The sequence below is a fragment of the Diabrotica virgifera genome, chromosome 3 (assembly GCF_917563875.1).
Source record: "Diabrotica virgifera virgifera chromosome 3, PGI_DIABVI_V3a".
Classification (NCBI taxonomy): domain Eukaryota; kingdom Metazoa; phylum Arthropoda; class Insecta; order Coleoptera; family Chrysomelidae; genus Diabrotica; species Diabrotica virgifera.
In genome coordinates this window covers 113,469,191-113,489,440 of record NC_065445.1, presented here as the reverse complement: position 1 = coordinate 113,489,440, position 20,250 = coordinate 113,469,191, and the positions used below count along the sequence as shown (strand labels likewise).

The 20,250-nt window shown below is 32.0% G+C and overlaps 1 protein-coding gene across 2 annotated transcripts in view; it reads right to left on the bottom strand.

Annotated features, from left to right (window-relative positions):
• The window catches only part of LOC114327438 (sarcoplasmic calcium-binding protein 1), a 74,820-nt gene that overhangs the window by 32,154 nt on the left and 22,416 nt on the right, over positions 1–20,250 (bottom strand). Inside the window, exon 3 of one of the 2 annotated variants that reach the window (XM_028276063.2) lies at positions 16,262–16,495. In XM_028276063.2, the coding sequence (XP_028131864.1) occupies positions 16,262–16,495 (234 nt within the window). Of the gene's footprint in view, positions 1–16,261; positions 16,508–20,250 lie in introns of both variants that reach the window. The other variant, XM_028276062.2, reaches the window with a different exon arrangement.

The window sequence follows — 20,250 nt, the reverse complement described above, 5'->3', positions numbered from 1 at the left end:
AAAAGTTGCAATTAGTTTTAAATTTATTTTCTAAAGAAATGAAACGCTTTCTGGCCATGTAATAAGAATTTCCTAACTTTAGATTTTCTGAAGGTGATTTCAGCGGCAAACTTACTTGAAATCTACCATTTTGTAAAATTTTGGTTGTAGAACGGAATAGGTTTTCAGATGCCTTATCAGCTTCTGAAAGATATAATTTATTGGGAATTTCCTCGATTTCCCAGAATTTCTTCAAACGGCTGTCTAATTGTAATGTGGAAAGAAGTGAATTAGATTCAGTTAAAACTTCTGAACTACTGTCTATAACAGATATATTGGATACAGTAAAATGATCAGGAACTGTACCAGCTACCACGAAACCTAAGTGAGACTCTTGTAAGACTGGAAGATTTTTGCCAAGTCTGACGAAGTTAGGTAAAATAATATCGTAATAAAGATCCAAACCAATTAGAATGTCAATTTCAGAAGGCTTAAAAAATTCGTCGTCTGCTAGAAAGAATTGTTCCGGAATATTTAATTTTTTCACTAGTATTTTTGATTGAGGGAGAGCACAAGTAATCTCGGGTAATACAACTACTGAAAAATGAAAACTTCTTCGACGATCATAATTGGAAAATATGGTTATATCTGACATTTTAGTACAAGTCGAGCCACTCCCTCCTATTCCTGATATATGTACTGACTTGTTATACGTATCTAATTGTAACTTGTTCACAAGCTTCTCTACGATAAATGAATTTTGGGATCCTGTGTCCAAAAGAATTTTCGCTATGCAGAAATTAGCGTTTTTACCAAGTAAGTTTACTTTTGCAGTACCCAGAAGAATATGACTATTTTTTACTGACTGAACAGAGTGATTCGCTGAATGATTATTTGCGGTAGGGTTATTTTCCGTAAAATTTCTCGAAGGACCTTGAAAATTTGTTATTCCTGAATTTTCCTGTACTGGTTGGATATCCAGAGAACGGGTTTGAAGATTTGAATTACTATCGAGATGAGAAGATGAATTATTACCATTTTGAACATGAGCAGTATTATCTAAATAAGAACTATTAGATGAGATTAGAGAGCTATGGTTACCTGCGTAGCTATTAGGTTGAGAATTTGAACCATTATTATATAGAGAATGTGAATGAGCTTACTACTAGTCATTGGCGGAGAATGTTGATTTTCGCCGATTTTTATGTGCATTAACGAATTGTGTGACTTGGAGCAAAAAGAACATTTTTTAGAGGATTTACACTCTTTCAAATTGTGTTTACCAAAACAATTTATACATAAATTCTTTGCCCTAATAAATTGCAATTGGGCGGAATGAGATATATCTTTAAACTCGGAGCAAGTGTAAATTTTATGGCCCTCCTTGTTACAGTAGATACAAATTAATTGAAATTGGCGATTTTTATGGCCCTCCTTGTTACAGTAGATACAAATTAATTGAAATTGGCGATTTGAAGTTGCCTCATGCATTGTCGAATGAGATGAGAAATTTTTTCTGGTAGTTTTAGGACTAAAAATTTCAACATTTTCCAGAATTACTGCACGTTTTTCTAAGAATTTTAAGAAATGATTTAAAGTAGGTATTTCATCGTGATTCCTCTCAGATTCATATGCCTTAGCCGATTGAAAATCTAACTTCTTTTTTAGAATGAATATAAGTGTTAAGTCAAATAAATTTTCGGAAGTTAAATTCAAATTTTTTAGTGACAAAATATTCTTTTGAATTGTAGTGATTAATTCTCTTAATGTGTCTGACTTACATTTAGAAATATTATTACAATCAAAAATTGCTTGCAAATAAGAATTTATTATGGCGAATTTGTTTTCGTATCTCTTCTTTAAAATATTTAACGCGATTACAAAATTTTCATTAATTATCGGTAATGAATCTATAAGTTGAAGGCTTTCACCTTTTAAATAACTCTTCAAGTACACAAGTTTTTGGACATCTGTTAATGTCTCATTTTTCACTATGAGCGCATCGAAGAGCTCGATGAACGATTGAAGTCTCTAATATGACCTGAGAATTGTGAAATTTTTATATCCGGAAGACGAACTGCTATTGGAGCACTACAAGAACCCTCACTGGATGAACTAGATGTTATCTGAGAAGGTGCAGCTTTTAATTTATTAACACAAGCGGTCAAATCGCTTACAAGTTTGAAATATTGATTTTCTGTAAACTCTATCTTTTTCTTCTTTGCCTGTATTTGATGCAAGGAATTCGATTTCATTTTGTGCTTTTTCATAATCATGAAATATTAAATGAAGTCTACTTAATCGCGTCTCGAACTGGGTAACATCTAATTCTACGTCTTTTTTGGCTATAAACCAGTTATACATACGAGTAAGAGAAGACTTAGCAATTTTTCTGTATTTTTTGAACTCATCCATTTTTATTAAAGATATTGGAACACGAAAATGTCTTTGAATCACAGAATTTAATGATTTTAATGTCTTTGAATAACTGATAGCCAAATAGAATAATGAAACAAAGGGTATATAAATGGACTTATCTCACCCAGTATATCCTTTTGCTGTTGTGTCGGCGAATAATCTTGAAGAACTTTCCATAAGTTTTATGCTGGTCAAAAATCCGGCTCGATGTAGGCCAAATGAAGAAGTATCGCTTTGGTATTAATTCCCAAACCGTTTTCTCCGTCTCTTGGTTGTAGAATAAATTACTTCTTTTTCCTTATTGGTTTATTTAAAAAGACTACACTTACTAAAGCTAAGTTTAGCTTTTACGCCAGACACATCGAGAATTAATATTGTACAAAAAAAGTCCCAAATATTAATTTGGACTTAATTATGAACTATTATAATTGAAAAAGCTATCGTTATTTTTAATATGTAACATTGACAAATATTTTATTTAGGAATTGTCACTCATTTTTTGAGATAGATTTTTTAAGAAGGCCAAAATCGTGTATGAAATGTGACATAATTTTAGGGGCGTAATAAAGCAAAGATTAGAATTTGGATTATATAATAAAGTTTCAACACTTTAACTTTTTGGCAGATAATTTAATGAAATTACTGTTGAAATTATATCGAAATTTTTTTAGAGTTCTCAGAGTTCTTGAATATTTCGGCATAATTTGGACCTAGATTTTTGTTGTGATTAGTATGTGGCTCGTTCCAATGTAGTAAATAAGTATTAACTATTTTTAAAATAAGTATTTAGTCATTAACTTTATTAACTTATTATTAACAGTTACTAATACCTGCTTTTTAATCTCAGAGTTCTAAAAAATTCCAATAGATTTAATTTCAAAATTAAAGTCATTAAGATTTCTGCGCAAAAAGTTAAAGCGAAGCTATAAACTCAGTTTTTTGTGCTCTTTTCAAATATGCAAACCAATTTGGAAAATTTGAATATACAGGGTGTTGTTTCAGGGTCACAATTACTTTATGTTTTTTTTAATCTGGACCTGGATTTTTTTGTGATTAATAAATGCATCGTTCTAATGTAGTAAATAAGTATTGATTATTTTTCTAAAGAGTATTTGTTCATTAACTTTAATAATTTATTATTAAAAGTTAATAATACCTGCTTTTTAATGTCACAGTTCTTAAAAACTTAAATATTATTTCAAAATTAAAGTCATTAAATTGTATGGCCGAAAAATTTAAGCGAACCATTAAACTTATTTTTTTGTGCTCTTTTCAAATATGAAAACGGATTTTAAAAATTTCAATATACAGGGTGTTGTTTCAAGGTCACAAAGAATTTATAACTTTGTTTTAGTCCGGACCTGGATTTTTCTTGTGATTAGTAGTTGGATGGGTTGTGTTGTAAATGAGACATATGTGTACCAAATATCAAAAAAATATACAGGGTGGTTCTAAAGTTATGGGACTACAAGAATCTAGGACAAATAATCCCCGGACAAATAATCCCCGACAAAAAATTCCTACAAATTATCCCTGGACAAAAAATCCCCGTACAAAAAATCCCCGGACAAATAATCCCCGGACAAAAAATTCCCACAAAAATCCGGGACAAATAGTCCCCACAAATTTTTTTGGACAAAATATCCCCACAAAAAGTCCCCAAGAAATATTTGCTGTCGAATAGTTCTCTACAAGTTTTCCTGAAATTTTAACAAATTTCGAATTCCAATTCCATGCTGAAAACTTTAAATTATACATGACAAAAAAGTGAGTTTTTTTCAAAAATCGTGGAAAATGTATGGCAGGCGCTTAACGCGCATTTTGATAACGCGCGATTACAACTACAGTCGGAAAAATGAAAGAATACCCATGAACAATCACATCAATCACTTATTTTGTATTTGCTGTCAGTTTCTATAACAAATGTCTGTTATTTATAGAAAAAGACAGCAAATACAAAATAAGTGATTGATGTGATCGTTCATGGGTATTCTTTAATTTTTCCGACTGTACATACATTTTACTTGAGAGCGTTTACATGCCAACGCGCGTTTTAATGACCTAAAACGCGCGTTAGCATGTGAACGGTCTTCAGTAAAATGTATGCAGTTGTAATCGCGCGTTATCAAAACGCGCGGTAAGCGCCTGTTAGCCTAATAAAATAAAAAAAGTCAAAATGTAAATTCGTACAGGTTAAAACAAATTTTATATCAAAGTTTAGGTGGGTAAAAAAGATATTTTCAAGAAAGTAGCCAAATCATACAAGGGGATCATTGTTTAAATAATTAAAAAGGGGTCATTTTTGCAAAAAAAAAATACTTTTTTAACTGCTGAGGTCAATCACTTATTAATGAAGGTCTATGGGATTTTTTTCTACAAAGTTTAAGGGTAAATCTTTCAGATAAGACTTACCAAATTAAATTTGACCCTCTATTTATTTAAATAATTGTATATAAAACTTTAAAAACAAATTTGCAAAAAATTATTTTAAGCGTTTTAAATAAGCACTATAAAATATCTTATTTTACAGACTAAGTTGCGCTATGTTACCAGTATTAAGTAAAAAAGAAATGGTCAAAAAATATTTGATATTTTTTGAGATATTGAATTTGTTTATTAAATGCTACTTTATTTTCAATTGCAAAAATACGGTTGTTGCCAAAGAAGTATTCACTTGCTTAAGATCTCATTATTTTTATTTTTATGTATATTTTCGATAAATGTATTGGTAAATTCAAATTTCAATTAAACTCCCCCCTAAAATGGCATTTGAAAATTATTCAAATTTGTTTATAATTTATTTTTTTAATAACGTCGCGGGGATTAAGTATTTTGAAGTGCCGTTTCAATAATTGGGTTCCTGGGAATTTTTTACTAATTAACAAAATTTTTTTGTCGTTTTTTCTTCTTCTTTTTTTTCTTGGAGTTATATTACTATGGGCCCTTTTAGGGTTAAATTTTATTAAGAATGTCGAATCTCTGAGTTGTAGATTCTAGACCTCAAAATATTAAGATTGGTCAAAAATCACTTAAATAAAATGTGGCTACTTACTGAGTTACAGGGTGTTTTATTTAAAAATTTAAAAATTATTTTTACCAAGTACTTTAAAACTATTTGACGTATCCTTATCATACTTGGCAGATAGTGTGGCTATTATACACCCTACTAAATTGTGATTAGTAAACGTTTCTAGGTAGTGCCAGAGGCGTACGACAGGGGATGGTGAATGATTGACCCTTCCCAAATTCTACGCCACTGAGTGAATTACTATTTTAGCGAAATTTTTCGATTCTCCAATACTTTGTATGTAGATAACTTTATTGGTATCGATAAAGTCATCAGTTTGAGAGATATTGGAAGTTTAAAATGAATGAATGAATGAATCAAAATAACTATGCCGTTTCATTTTTAACGTCTAATATCTCGAAAGCTATTGACTTAATCGTTACCAGTAAAGAGTATATTATTTACATAGAAAGTAGAAAATCGAAAAATTTCGCTAAAATCAATTAGAAGGGTCAACCACTAACTATCCCCCGTCGTACGCCTCTGGCACTAGCTAGAAACGTTTACTAATCACAATTTAGTAGGGTGTATAATAGCCACACTATCTACCAAGTATGATAAGGATACGTCAAATAGTTTTAAAGTACTTGGTAAAAATAATTTTTAAATTTTTAAATAAAACACCCTGTAACTCAGTAAGTAGCCACATTTTATTTAAGAGATTTTAGTTAAATCTTAATATTTTTAGGTCTAGAATCTACAACTTAGAGATTCGACATTCTTAATGAAACTTAAACCTAAAAGGGCCCGCAGTAATATAGCTCCAAGAAAAAAAAAAGAACAGGAAAAAAAGACAAAAAAATTTGTTAATTAGTGAAAAATTCCCAGGAATCCAATTATCGAAACGGCATTTCAAAATATTTAGTCCCCGCGACGTTATTAAAAAAACAAATTATAAACAAATTTTAATAATTTTCAAATGCCATTTTAGGGGGAAGTTTAATTGAAATTTGAATTTATCAATACATTTATCGAAAACATACATAAAAATAATGAGATTTATTACAGGTGAATATTTCTTTGGCTACAACCGCGTTTTTGCAATTGAAAATATAGTAACATTTATTAAACAAATTCAATATCTCAAAAAATATTAAATGTTTTTGGACCAATTTTTTTTCTGTTTAATACTGATAACATAGCGCAACTTCTCCTGTAAAATAATATATTTTATAGTGCTAATTTAAAACGCTAAAAATAATTTTTTGCAAATTTGTTTTTAAAGTTTTATACATAATTATTTAAATAAATAGGGGGTCAAATTTAATTTAGTAAGTCTTATGTGAAAGAGTTAGCCTTCAACTTTGCAGAAGACAATCCTATATACGTCATTAGTAATTGGATGACCTCAGCAGTTAAAAAAGTAATTTTTTTGCAAAAATGACCTCTTTTTAATTATTTAAACAATGATCCCCTTGTATGATTTGGATAATTTCTTGAAAATATCTTTTGTACCCACCTAAACTTTAATGTAAAATTTGTTTCAACCTGTACGAATTTATATTTTGATTTACATGTAGTGTAATTTTATTTTACTAGACTACTGTCATGAAAACGGGGCCTTAGCTCATTTCCCATATCTTCCACGATTTTTGATCAGACTCTTTTGTCATGTAAAATTTTAAATTTTCAGCATGGAATTGGAATTTGAAATTTGTTAAAATTTCGGGAAAACTTTTAGAGAACTATTCGGCAGCAAATATTTCTTGGGGATTTTTTGTGGGGATATTTTTTCCAAAAAAATTGTGGGGATTATTTGTCCGGGATTTTTGTGGGGATTTTTTGTTTGGAGATTATTTGTCCGGGGATTTTTTGTCCGGGGATTTTTTGTCCAGGGATAATTTGTGGGGATTTTTTGTCCGAGATTATTTGTCCGGGGATTATTTGTCCGGACCCCATATCTAGAACCACCTCAGTGACCTCTATTCACCATTCAAGTATTTCTGTTTCCCAATGAAACACCTTGTATATGGTCTCAAACAGTTTATGCCGAAGAACTATTTCAAAAACAGATTGTTCAAAATTGCACTCCTTATCATTAATCAATTATCTGTCCTGTGATAGATTCGCTTGAAATTTTTTTCAACACATAAAATATAAGGCGTATACGCGATGTTAGTTTTGGCAGGTGTCTCAGATTTTTGACCTTTTTTTCGAGAGTGTTATCGAAATAATAAAGGTGACTGATCGTTTAACTTGAAGCTTACGTGTTTTATAACAGGTTGTCAAAGGAAACTATAAAAAGCTGATATTGCACATTGCATAAAGCATACATGGAAATGGAAATAAAAGTTAAAGGAAATCGAAGAGGAAATTAAACTCCTGTAGCTGGCTGTATACCTTAATCACAAAAAATTATTAATGCCTGGTTGCCCCAACAAATCTTAAGCTCCAGCTTAGCCCAGCTCAGCTTATACTTTAATGCTGGGGCCACACTAGCGTCTAATGCCGTTATGTATCGCATTATTTGCATTAGAAATATTATTAACTGCATTAGACGCTAGTTCAGCGATACTCAACCTTTTTCTTTCCTGGGCCACATTGTAGCTATTGCCACAGCTTGCGGGCCGCAATCAAGATGAAGTAGTATACAGGGTGTATCATTGGGAAACGGAAATACTTACATGGTGAATAGAGGTAAATGAGGCGGTTCTATACAAACTCGATTTATTGCTCCACAAGACTTTATAACCGAGTTACAGGGTGATTTATCGATTTTGCCCATTTTTTCTGGACCCATAACTTTAGAACCACCTTGTATATTTTTTTAATATTTGGTACACATATGTCACGTTTTAGACATATGTTACATTTAGAACCCAAACCACCCAACTACTAATCACAACAAAAATCCAGGTCCGGATTAAACAAAATTATAAATCCATTGTGATCTTGAAACAACATCCTGTATATTGAAATTTTCAAAAACGGTTTGCACATTTGAAAAGAGCTTTAATGGAGCTTCCATTTTTAGGCAGACACTTAATTGACTTAAATTTTGAAATTATGTCGAAATTTTTAAGAACTCGAACTTTCAAAACAAATATTTCGATATAATTTCAAAATTAATGTCATTAAATTATCTGCGCAAAAAATGAAGCCAGCAATTTAATTTAGTTTTTTGTGCTCTTTTCAAACGTGCAGACGAATTTTGAAAATTTTAATATACAGGGTGTTGTTTCAAGGTCACAATTATTTTGATTTTTTTTGTTAATCTGGACCTGAATTTTTCTTGTGATTACTAAATGGGTCGTTGCAATGTAGTAAATAAGTATTGATTATTTTTAAAATGAGTATTTAGTTCATTAACTTTAATAATTTATTATTAAAAGTTAATAATACCTTGCCTTTTCATCAGAGTTCTTAAAAATTTCAATATAATTTAAAATTGAAGTCATTACATTGTCTGCCTCATGCCCAAACACGCCTCAAACACATCGGCACACTATCAAATAATTTGAAAAACACGTGTTTGACAAATAATTTGATCGCAGGGCCCTTTAGTTAGCCTTCGGGCCGCATAAAAAACGCTAGAGGGCCGCAGGTTGAGTATCACTGCGCTAGTGTGGCTAGAGCTTCACGATACGATACAATATCGATACTTTTTAAGTATTGAGTATTGTATTGGTTATGCCAATGAAGTATCGTATCGATTATCGATATCGGCAATACTTTCTTATAAAAATATCGTATTGCTATTGATTTCGATACGATATCGACACAATACTCGATAAAATATAGACATAAAAAGGATTATTAAATATAATAATTCTTGACATAATTAAAAAGACATTAAATTAATAAAAAAACTATTCTTCATTCATGTATCACTATCTTTATTAAACAATACTCTTAAAATATACATACAGTAGGAAAAATGAAAGAATACCCATGAACGAACATATAAAACACGCTGTATTTTCGCCGTGTCATACAAAAAATTGGCCAGCGCAAGTCCATGTAATAATTATTATTACATGTACTTGCGCTGGGCAATTTTCTTTGTGACACGGTGACAGGAAATACAGCGTATTTTATATTATGTTCGTTCATGGGTATTCTTTCATTTTCCGACTGTAGTGCAGTCACTGAAGGTGGATTTGAGCTATTACCTCTGATTTCGTTGAAACTCAATAGATACTTTTGAAAATTGGTGAGTGGTTAGAGGATACCTTAAGGAACAAAGTTGACATAGTGCCGATTTGCGCTCTTTGCATTTTAGAGGTGAAATCCACCCTTACTTTAAAATTATTTTTTATATTTCTGAAAGTGCAGTCATCGAAGGTTTTCACCTCCGATTTCGTTAAACCTCCATTGATTCTCATGAAAATTGGTGAGTAGTTAGAAGATACCTCAGGAAAAAAACTGATATGGTGCCAACTTGCGCTTCTTGCATTTTAGGGGCAAAATCCACCCTTTTAAATGAAAAAAAAATGCAGATTTAAGCATTATGGCATAAGTATAATTTATGATTGTAATTGATTTTTCAACCCTTTTAGCAACCTTAGCTTAAATAAAATTTCACGTAATTGTTGTAGCAATTAATGTTGGGCAACAATAACTCACAAATAATGAAGTATCATAAATAGAAATAGGAAATAAAATATCATAAAATAGCATTTAATTACAATGCGAAAATACAAAGTGCTCCATTTGAGAAAACTCAAGAAATAATCATTCAGTTTCGACCAATCCTGTATACTAAAATTAAAATATTTAGCTATATTAATAATTTTTAGCAATAGACTATATTAAAAATAATTTGAACATAGATTTCTTATAACTTATAGATTCTTATAATAAAAATTGAATATGGCTGAATTATTCTTTGAAAGTCGAATAAAACTTACTAATTCTGTACAATGGCCTCTTTAATTTACATGGACTTATCCAAGTTTTTTTTATGTATTTTGACCCGCAGAACACGAATCTTTTGGGTAACAGTTGATCCGGATGTCGATAAGATTGTTATAAACAAAGAACTTGAGGAATTACATAACAGCGATTTTTTGCAAAACAAAACATTTTTTTGTATTTTTTGGGTGATTCTCAGCAAAAAATGGTCCTACCAGTTTTTACGTAGGATGCATAGTTTTCGAGATAAACGCGGTTGAACTTTCAAAAAATCGAAAAAGTACAATTTTTGAACCCGAATCACTTTTGATTAGAAAATGGAATAGCAATTCTGCTTACTGCATTTGAAAGTTCAAGTCAAATTCTATCGTTTTTAAATATTTGCATTGCTAAAAATTAAGTTTTTATTTGTTAAACAAAGCCATAAACACATAGTGTTTCCCGTGTCCAATGCATGCGTTTTAATGTACGTAATCTACGTAGAAATTTTCTGTATGTGCGCCTACTCGTTGGATTTCAAATGAGAAATGCATTGAAAACATCATTAAATCACTATGTGTTTATAGCTTTGTTTAATAATAAAAAAAATTAATTTTTAGCAATGAAATTAATCAAAACCGATAGAATTTGACTTGAACTTTTAAATTCGGTAAGTAGAATTGCTATTTTATTTTTCAATCAAAAGTTATTCGAGTTCAAAAATTGCAAATTTTCGATTTTTTGAAAGTTCAACCGCGTTTATGTCGAAAACGCATTCTACGAAAAAACTTCTAAAAACATTTTTTGCTTAGATTAACCCAAAAAATACAAAAAAATGTTTTCTTTTGCGAAAAATCGCTGTTATGTGATTCCTCAAGTTCTTTGTTTATAACAATCTTATCGACATCCGGATCGACTGTTACCCAAAAAATTCGTGTTCTACGGGTCAAGGTACATACATAAAAAGCCTTGGGTAAGTCCATCTGAATTAAGGAGGCCGTTGTAGCCCCCCTGGCGACAGGACTACATTTACAGTGCATCAAATGCATCCAAAAGTGCATAAATATGTAAAAAATCAGTATATTAAGGGCTAGATTTTGTTATTCGGGGATTTTTGGGTCGCTGAACCGACTGCCGGAGCATCTAGTGCCCAGGGTGACTGCTAAGCAGGTCATCTGAAGTTTCGACGGTTTTCGGTACTAAATTGATGCAAACAGATTACTTGAGGGTTTTTTTGTGGTAACTGAAAATGATTACGCCATCAGAACGGAACCCCGCAGCACCTGGTATTCAAGGTTACAGCTGAGGTACGTCATCTTCTGAAGTTTCGAGGATATTCGGCACTAAATTGATGTAAACAGATTACTGGAGGTTTTTGCTATATTGTATACGCCCGAGTACTCTGTTTGCTTCAACTTAGTGTCAGAATGCCTTGAAATTCCAGAAGACGACTTGCAATCACTCTGGGCACCAGGTGCTCCTAGGGTCGTTTCTGGTGTCATATTCCTATTCAGTAACCCTAAAAACCCCCGAGTAATCTATTTGTACCAATTTAGTGCCGAGAACCCTCGAAACTCCAGAAGATGATGTACTTCAGCAGTGACCCTGCGGGCACCAGATTCTACGGTAGGTAGTTGGTTCTGATGACATATTCGTGTTTAGCGATCTCAAACCCTCCGAGTAATCTGTTTGTATCAAATTAGTGCCGAAGTTGACGTGCTATAGCAGTAACCCTGGGTACCAAGTGCTCCAAGGGTCGGTTCTGATGGCGTATTCATGTTTAGTGACTCCCAACCCTCCTTCCCCGAGGAACAACATTCGCTACTGATTTTGACATGTTTATGTACGATGCGTTTTATGCACTATATATGCAATTAATTATGCATCTATTTACTTTTTTACTGGCATCATCCTGAACGCAATGCAAAAAGTTGCAAATCTCTAGATGCTGTAAAAATAAAATTATTGCTCCTAAATGTCCTGGGGTAATAGTGCTGATACGAATTTTAGGCAAATTTATTGGAAGATTAAAAAAATTGAAAAATTATTGAAATTGAAATTTAACCCAATTTTTACTTTAAGTGCTATATACATACAGGGGGATTAATTAGTGGGGTAAAGCTCAATACATCCGCTATAGTAATAAATAGCAATAAAAGTTAATAACAAAAATTGTAGCCAACTTTGAGCTTCACATTACAAAGTTAGTTAGAATGTTACATAGTGTTCGATAACATAGTGGCAGAAAAAGCTTATGTTTTTTTAAATGAAACACCCTATATTTTATTTTATATCCGAAATTCTGTTAACTTCTCCATCACAAAAATATAAAGTTTTGTTATGTTATACAGGGTATTTACAAAGTTATAACCAATTTTGTATGAAAATCGTAACAAGTTCAACTCCCTGTATAAATAAAAATAAGCACAACAGCAATGGTTTTATTAATGCCATATTTCTTTAATTATTGTCAAAATTTTCAAGAATTATTGACATTGCTAATTTTCTTTATATCAAATATAGGGTGAGTCAAGACGCAAGTACATTATTTTCTCAGTAATGTTAAATGGAACACCCTGTATTTGATATCATTTTTGAAAAGTAACATTACCGTACTTTAATTTTTATATAACAATCCCTAAGTCCAAATTTATTAGTTTTCGAGATATTTTCATTTTTCAAAGCAAATTATTTTAGGTGTCTAAATTTATCTAAATTTTAAGTACCTAAGCCATGACTGAATTGACAATTGACGATTACTGATTATCAAACCGGTAATCAATGTAACAATGTAGCAAATAAATAAATAAAAATAATTTATTAGTAAAACATTTTACAAAAAAAACCACAACCACAACATGCAACATATTTGAAACAATTAAAAACTACTTTTTATGTAAATGTAACAAATAAAGAAAGAAAATTGGTAATAAATTTTACAAAAAAACACACAAACACAAAATACAACATTTTGTGAAAACAATTAAACACTACTTTTTTATGTAAATGTAACAATGTAACAAATAAAGAACGAAAAATAATTTTTTCTACGAGCGTGCAAAAATGTCTACTTTCGCGCACGCATTTTAGTTTAGAAAATTTTACTTTTCCGCACCCGTTTTACTTTTCCGCATGCGTGTTAATTTAGATATGCTAATATGGCCTTAAAGTAATTATAATAATAATACATGCAATAAACTAATATTTAGATATTATTTACTAATTTATTTCAAATATATCTTATTGTGTTCATGTTTTAATGAAATTAACGCGAGAATTCGATGAAATAAAATAGTTTTGACATAATATTCGAAAGTCAAATCAGTAGACAATAACAGTGGTTTTGAATCGTCGTCATGGAAACCAAGATCGTCGTCATGCTAACCAATTATGCTTAAACTTTGGTTTTGACAACCTTGTGAAAGAATTAATTTGTGTATGTATTTTCATATTAATTAAATTAATTGATTAAGATTTGGTCATTTTTTAAAGACTCGTAGAAAGAATACTGTTCCTAACGCTTGCAGAAAGTCTCTTTTCCGCACTCGACTGCTTGCCGAACTCCCGCTTCGCGTCGTTCGGCAAAGTGCAGTCGCGTGCCGAAAAGTATGACTTTCTGCACTTGTTAGGAAAATAACTATTTTCTCGAGCGTGCAAAAATGTCTACTTTCGTAGACTTTAGAGAAGTTTAGAAAGTTTTACTTTTCCGCACGCGTTTTACTTTTCCGCACGCGTTTAGATATTTTAATATGGCTTTAAAATAATTATAATACATGCAATAAACTAATATTTAGATATTATTTACTATTTTATTTCAAGTGTATCTTATTGTGTTCCTGTTTTAGTGAAATTAACGCGACAATTCGATGAAATAAAATTATTTTGACTTAATATTCGAAAGTCAAATCGGTAGACAATAACAGTCGTTTTGAATTATCGTCATGAAAACCAAGATCGTCGTCATGCTAACTAATTATATTGAAAGTTTGGTTTTGACAACCTTGTCAAAGAATTAATTTGTGTATGTATTTTCGGGTATTCTCGAGCCCTGCGGGCTCTCGTGGCTATTGCCCAATGACAACAGATTTGAGTAAAAATTAAGCATTATTTTCTTATTTATTCTTACTGTCGTGTGATATTCGTAAGATTATTTTTTAATACGTATATTATGAATATTTTCTTAAATGTGACAGTTCTCAAAACTAGGAAACGGGTTGCCATTAAACAGAAACAATCTACTTAAAAAAATTATATCGGTAATTTTCTACAGTAGATAATTCTCAGTATAATTTTAATCTGATTGGACAGAATTAAACACGTGATCAAATATCTTACTATACGATTGGAAGTTAAAATCATTAAAAAATAATCATATTAATTAAATTAATTGATTAAGATTTGGTCATTTTTTAAAGACTCTTTAAAAAATATTGTTCCTAACTCTTGCAGAAAGTCTCTTTTCTGCACTCGACTGCTTGCCGAACTCCCGCTTCGCGTCGTTCGGCAAACTGCAGTCGCGTGCGGCAATGTATGACTTTCTGTACTTGTTAGGAAAATAACTATATCGGTTACATTTTGCAAAAAAAAAACATGTTTGAAAAAATTAGAGGCTACTTTTAATAAAATATTTTTAATATTTAATTACATAGGTGTTCAAAATTACCTTCTAACACATTTGTGCACACCTAAAAACGATCATTGAATGAGCTACTTACTTTACGAAGCATTTGTAAATTAACACATCGAAATACACTTTGTATTCTATTTTTCGTCTCATCCCTTGTTGATGAAGGTATTTTATAAACTTCATTATTAACGTAACCCCAAAAAAATCAGTCCAGTTTATTAAATTTTGGTGATCTGTGTGGCCACGCTAGTGGTCCATTGAAAAATGAAAATATCTCGAAAATTAATAAATTTAGACATAGGGAATGTCATCTAAAAGTTAAAGTACGGTAATTGTACTTTTCAATAGTGATATAAAATACAGGGTGTTCCATTTAAAATTACTGAGAAAATAATGTACTTGCATTTTGACTCACCCTGTATTTGATATAAAGAAAATTAGCAATATCAATAATTCCTGAAAATTTTGACAATAGGTAAAAAAATATGGCATTAATAAACCATTGCTGTTTTGCTTATTTTTCTTTATACAGGGAGTTGGACTTGTTACGATTTTCATATAAAATTTGCTATAACTTTGTAAATACCCTTTATATTTTTGGTCTGTGCCCATTGAATTGGCAAGTACCTAGTATCTTCGAGCAGGGAACCATGGCACCCTTTTAGCATGTGTTCCACTTTATCCATTAACATCGACTTGTAGTCATAACATTTTAACATATTACATTATGTAAACCATATATGATGATGTTAACACTATTTACGGTGTGCTAGTTTCAAAATACTCGGCAGGATGCACTGAAGATGTTCTGTTTAGAACGAAAACGTTCTGCAATCGATGACATTTTATAGTTTTTAAATAAACGATTTTATACCAGAATACATCTCGAAGTTTTTACTTCTGTATTGGTTCTTTATATTTTTGTGATGGAGAAGTTAACAGGATTTAGAATTTAAAATAAAATATAGGGTGTTCCATTTAAAAAAACATAAGTTTGGTGTGCCACTGTGTTATCGAACACCCTGTAACATTCTAACTAATTTTGTAATGTGAAGCTCAAAGGTGGCTAAATTTTTGTTATTAACTTTTATTGCTATCTATTACTATAGCGGATCTATTGAGCTTTACCCCACTAATCAATCACCCTGTATACACTTATTGTCCAATGGCCAATGTAGAGTAACAATTTAACTACATATTTGTAATAATGATATTATTATGTGCAACGGATATATCAATCTAGAACTTTGTATGTATATCAATCTAGAACTTTTTGAGAAAAGAATCAAACATAAAACAAAATAGCACTTGTTGTAACAAATCAATTGAGTACTTACATTAAGCATATTATTAAATGCCTCATCTACAATCTCTACGTCATCTATTGCAAATTTTGTTATACAGTTGAATCTATACTCATCTGCTGCTATCACTCCGTCATCGTTGAGATCAACCATCTTAAAATTAGAATCTATAAACATTTTCATGGCTTGCGGAAAATCTTCGTATCGTTTTCCCATACAGCACTGTTGGACTGCTTGCTTGAATTCCTCCGCTGTAATTTTACCATCCTGCAAAAGGTCCTGGATGAAGGACCGTAACACGTGAAGTGATTAGAACAATGAACGTGTGGCTATGGCTTAGTAGGTAATTATTACAAACATAAGTTATTTAAAGGATGTAACTATTCTTAATATTTATTAAAAATGTATCATCTACACAGATGGGCATCTAGATTGTTTAGATAAAACGGGATAATTCCCGAAAGTTGGCTGTATATCATCTAGTTAAATAACTTAACGTGAATTACCAGAGAGTTTTTACTTCACGTTAAGTTATTTATCTAGAATCTAGATGATTCAATAAAATTGTGTTTTTACTAGGAAAGTTTTGGGGTAGTTCTGATTTCTTTCATTATATATGGATTTTGAGCTGCCGAATCCGAATATGTGAGGTTTGCTGACAAAATTTCTTGCCGGAACATTGAAAAAAGCGAAAAATTTCAGCTTATTTCCGCTTTTTTGCTCAAATCTCGAAAACTCTTAACTTTTAGTAAATAGTCTGTTAACAGAAATCAAAGTACTTAAAATTATCTACAAATATCACTATGTATTTACTTTTTTTTTCAGACGAACCGTTCGGTCTAAAGTACAAGTTGAAAATTGCCAATTTTTAACGGTCTCGGCAAAACCCACTTTTTACATTACAAAACTTTATTTTTTATTAGAATGCTGTCATTTGATAAATTTCTCCTAGTTTTCTGTACCAATAATAATTGTTAGTTCATAGGTATGGTATGTCTCTTGTGACAGCTTCCATGAGTCCATTCTGTCCTAAGATGCCGGGAATGTCTCTGCTTTTCCCTTAGAGCCACAGAAGATCAGGCACAGATGGAGTCACAGTTTCGGTTGGTGTGAACATTTCCTTCGGATCTATTATCTTGATTTCTGATAATCCTTGAGGTTTTGTCCTTTTGAAATGAATTAGTTGAACAGCTCCCTGACTTCCGTAAACCTCAGGCGCGGGTTTCTTTTTTATTCGAGGAATGGATTGCTTAGGAGCTACTGCATGTTTTGGTTTATTACAAGAAATGCCACATATGACGTGAAAAGTGTGGTATTTGTCGATTGTATGTACGTTAAAATCAGCATTATCGTACACCTGCTGTGTAAAGTACGGCAGGTCAATTTTCTGCGGGTCGCCTGCGAATGCTGACACTTCCAGGCGAACAGCTTCTGTATAGGATGAACAAAACCCCAAAGAGGAAACTACATTAACCTATTTTCTTGAGTCGTACTTTTTGTAGAGAAAACGGCCAATCCTGCAAGGAATGGTGATACCAACTATCTGGGCCTTACTGCTGCTACAAGACTTTGAGCAAGCGCGTTACTTATCTGGAAGTGTCAGTAATCGCAGGCGATCCGCAGAAAATTGACCAGCCGTGCTTTACACAACAGGTGTACGAAAACACTGATTTAACCCTTTATATGCCAGGCCTTAATTTGCATGTTGTTCCCTCAATCCCAATGGTTTTTTCATGATTAGAGTCCCATTGCCTTATATATACGTCGCATATAAATAAACAAATAAATGACCAGAACTTAAACGTTTTTTTTTCAAAAGTACTCATCAGAGAGCAAAACCAACTTGAAAAAATGTAACTAACTTAAAAAAATAATGTAATGTAATTTAACATTAAAAGTTTTCTTTTGTGTGGTACTCCTCAAAACATGATACTACTCAAAGGCCGACTCCGCATCTTGCACACATGTACTATCTCGATCCGCTTCTCTTTTTTCTAGTCTTTTCTGTGTCTACAAACGCTTCACCTTCTAGCAGCTACCTATAAGCATTGCCACCAGTGCTACAATATAGCATATAATATCTAAAATATGTGAACAAATGTATACGGCAATGGGTCCGCATGACCTGTCTTAGGCAAGCAACATTTTGAGGCTTTGGGAACAATAATAATCTAACATTTTCGGACATATTTCTACGGCATTGGGACACCACTGAGTCTAAAATTTTATAAGCAACGCATATTTTCGGCTTTGGTAAATTGAGACCATAACACCTTGAACGTATATACACGGCGGCTGGGAATACAGACCCACTTTTTCAAAAACATATATATGCAGCGTTGGGACAGAAAGGGTTAACGTACATCTGGTTCCAAAAAAAACTGATACGACTCTTAAAGCGTATTTTGTAGAAAATTGAGCAGTGTACTTTCGTCTTCTTCTTTTTGTTTTTGGTCTCGCTGCAAGGCAATTACCAGCACGATTTATAGGCGATCTTGATGTAGTCTGGCTCTAAGCCATATCAAAATCGCTGACTATGTTGTTGTAAAAAGCTTTTGATGAGGTGTGATATAATGAATATGAGTTTAATTATATTTAATTTATTATATTTTGAAGGATAAATACTTATTATTTACATACTGTCATTGTCACTGCCAAATCTTAAAATTTGTCAGATAACTTCAGCCTCAAAAAATAGCTGTTTGTTTGTTTATTTTATTATTTGTCTGTCATAATAAATATAATATAATGTCAGACCAATCATACACTGCTCAAAATGATCAAATCTTACTAAGAGTCGTACCAGTTTTTTTAGGAACCAGCTGTACATACAATCGACGGATACCACACTTTTCACGTCATATATGGTATTTCTTGTATTGCACCAAAACATGCAGTAGCCCCTAACCAATCCATTCCTCGGTTAAAAACAAAACTCGCGCCTGAGGTTTCACCTCAAGTTTTATCAGAAATCAAGATCCGAAGGGGATGTTCACACCAACTGAAACTGTGACTCCATCTGTGTCTGATCTTCTGTGGCTCTAGGGAAAAAGCAGAGATATTCTCGGTATTTTAGGATGGAATGGATTCATGGAAGCTGTGAGAAGAGACATACCATATTCATATTATGAACTAACATTTATTAATTGTACAGAAAACTAGGAGAAAATCAAATGACAGTATTCTAATAAGAACTAAAGTTTTGGAATATAAAAAGTGGGTTTTGCCGAGACCGTTAAAAATTGGCAATTTTCAACTTGCACTTTAGACCGAACGGTTCGTCTGAAAAAAAGTAAAGAGTGATATTTGTAGATAATTTTAAGTACTTTTTCTATTAACAGACCATTTACTAAAAGTTAATAGTTTTCGAGATTTGAGCAAAAAAGCGGAAAAAAGCTGAAATTTTTCGATTTTTTCAATTCCGGCAAGAAATTTTGTCCGCAAACCTCATATTCAGATTCAGCAGCCCAAAATCCCACTAGGGAGCTCGTAGAGTATAAATTGACTAAATCAAGACTGTTCTCCATTTAATTTTCTACTCTAGTATAAAACAGGTTCATTTTAAACTTAATAATTTATTGGTAACCTGTATAGGAGACACCGAATGCAAGAAGAAAAAGAAGGGTCTACTAATAAATTTGAAGCTGGTATTTCAAAGAACTGATATGTGTGAACAGATTCTTCTTCTGTTCACGCTTAGTGTAAAACAACCTCCTATTGCTGGAGTTAACAAAATGGACTCCACTTAACCAGCATACACCTAATCATTTCTTGAGGAAATCAAGAAGGAAGTATTCTCTTCCATAAAAAATAATTGGTTACAAGCTTCTACCGCTGCTTTCCTATTGTGTCATCCAATTTGAGGATGACATAATGACAAAATGCTAGAAGGTTCTGACAAAATGCTATGGTCCAAAGAATAGGCCATTGAACGTAAAGAAGAAAAGAGTGAAGAAAATGCTTATTGGATTTTTTGGATGTCGTTCTATTCATATAGCGTCCTTTGTTTTCCATTCAGAATG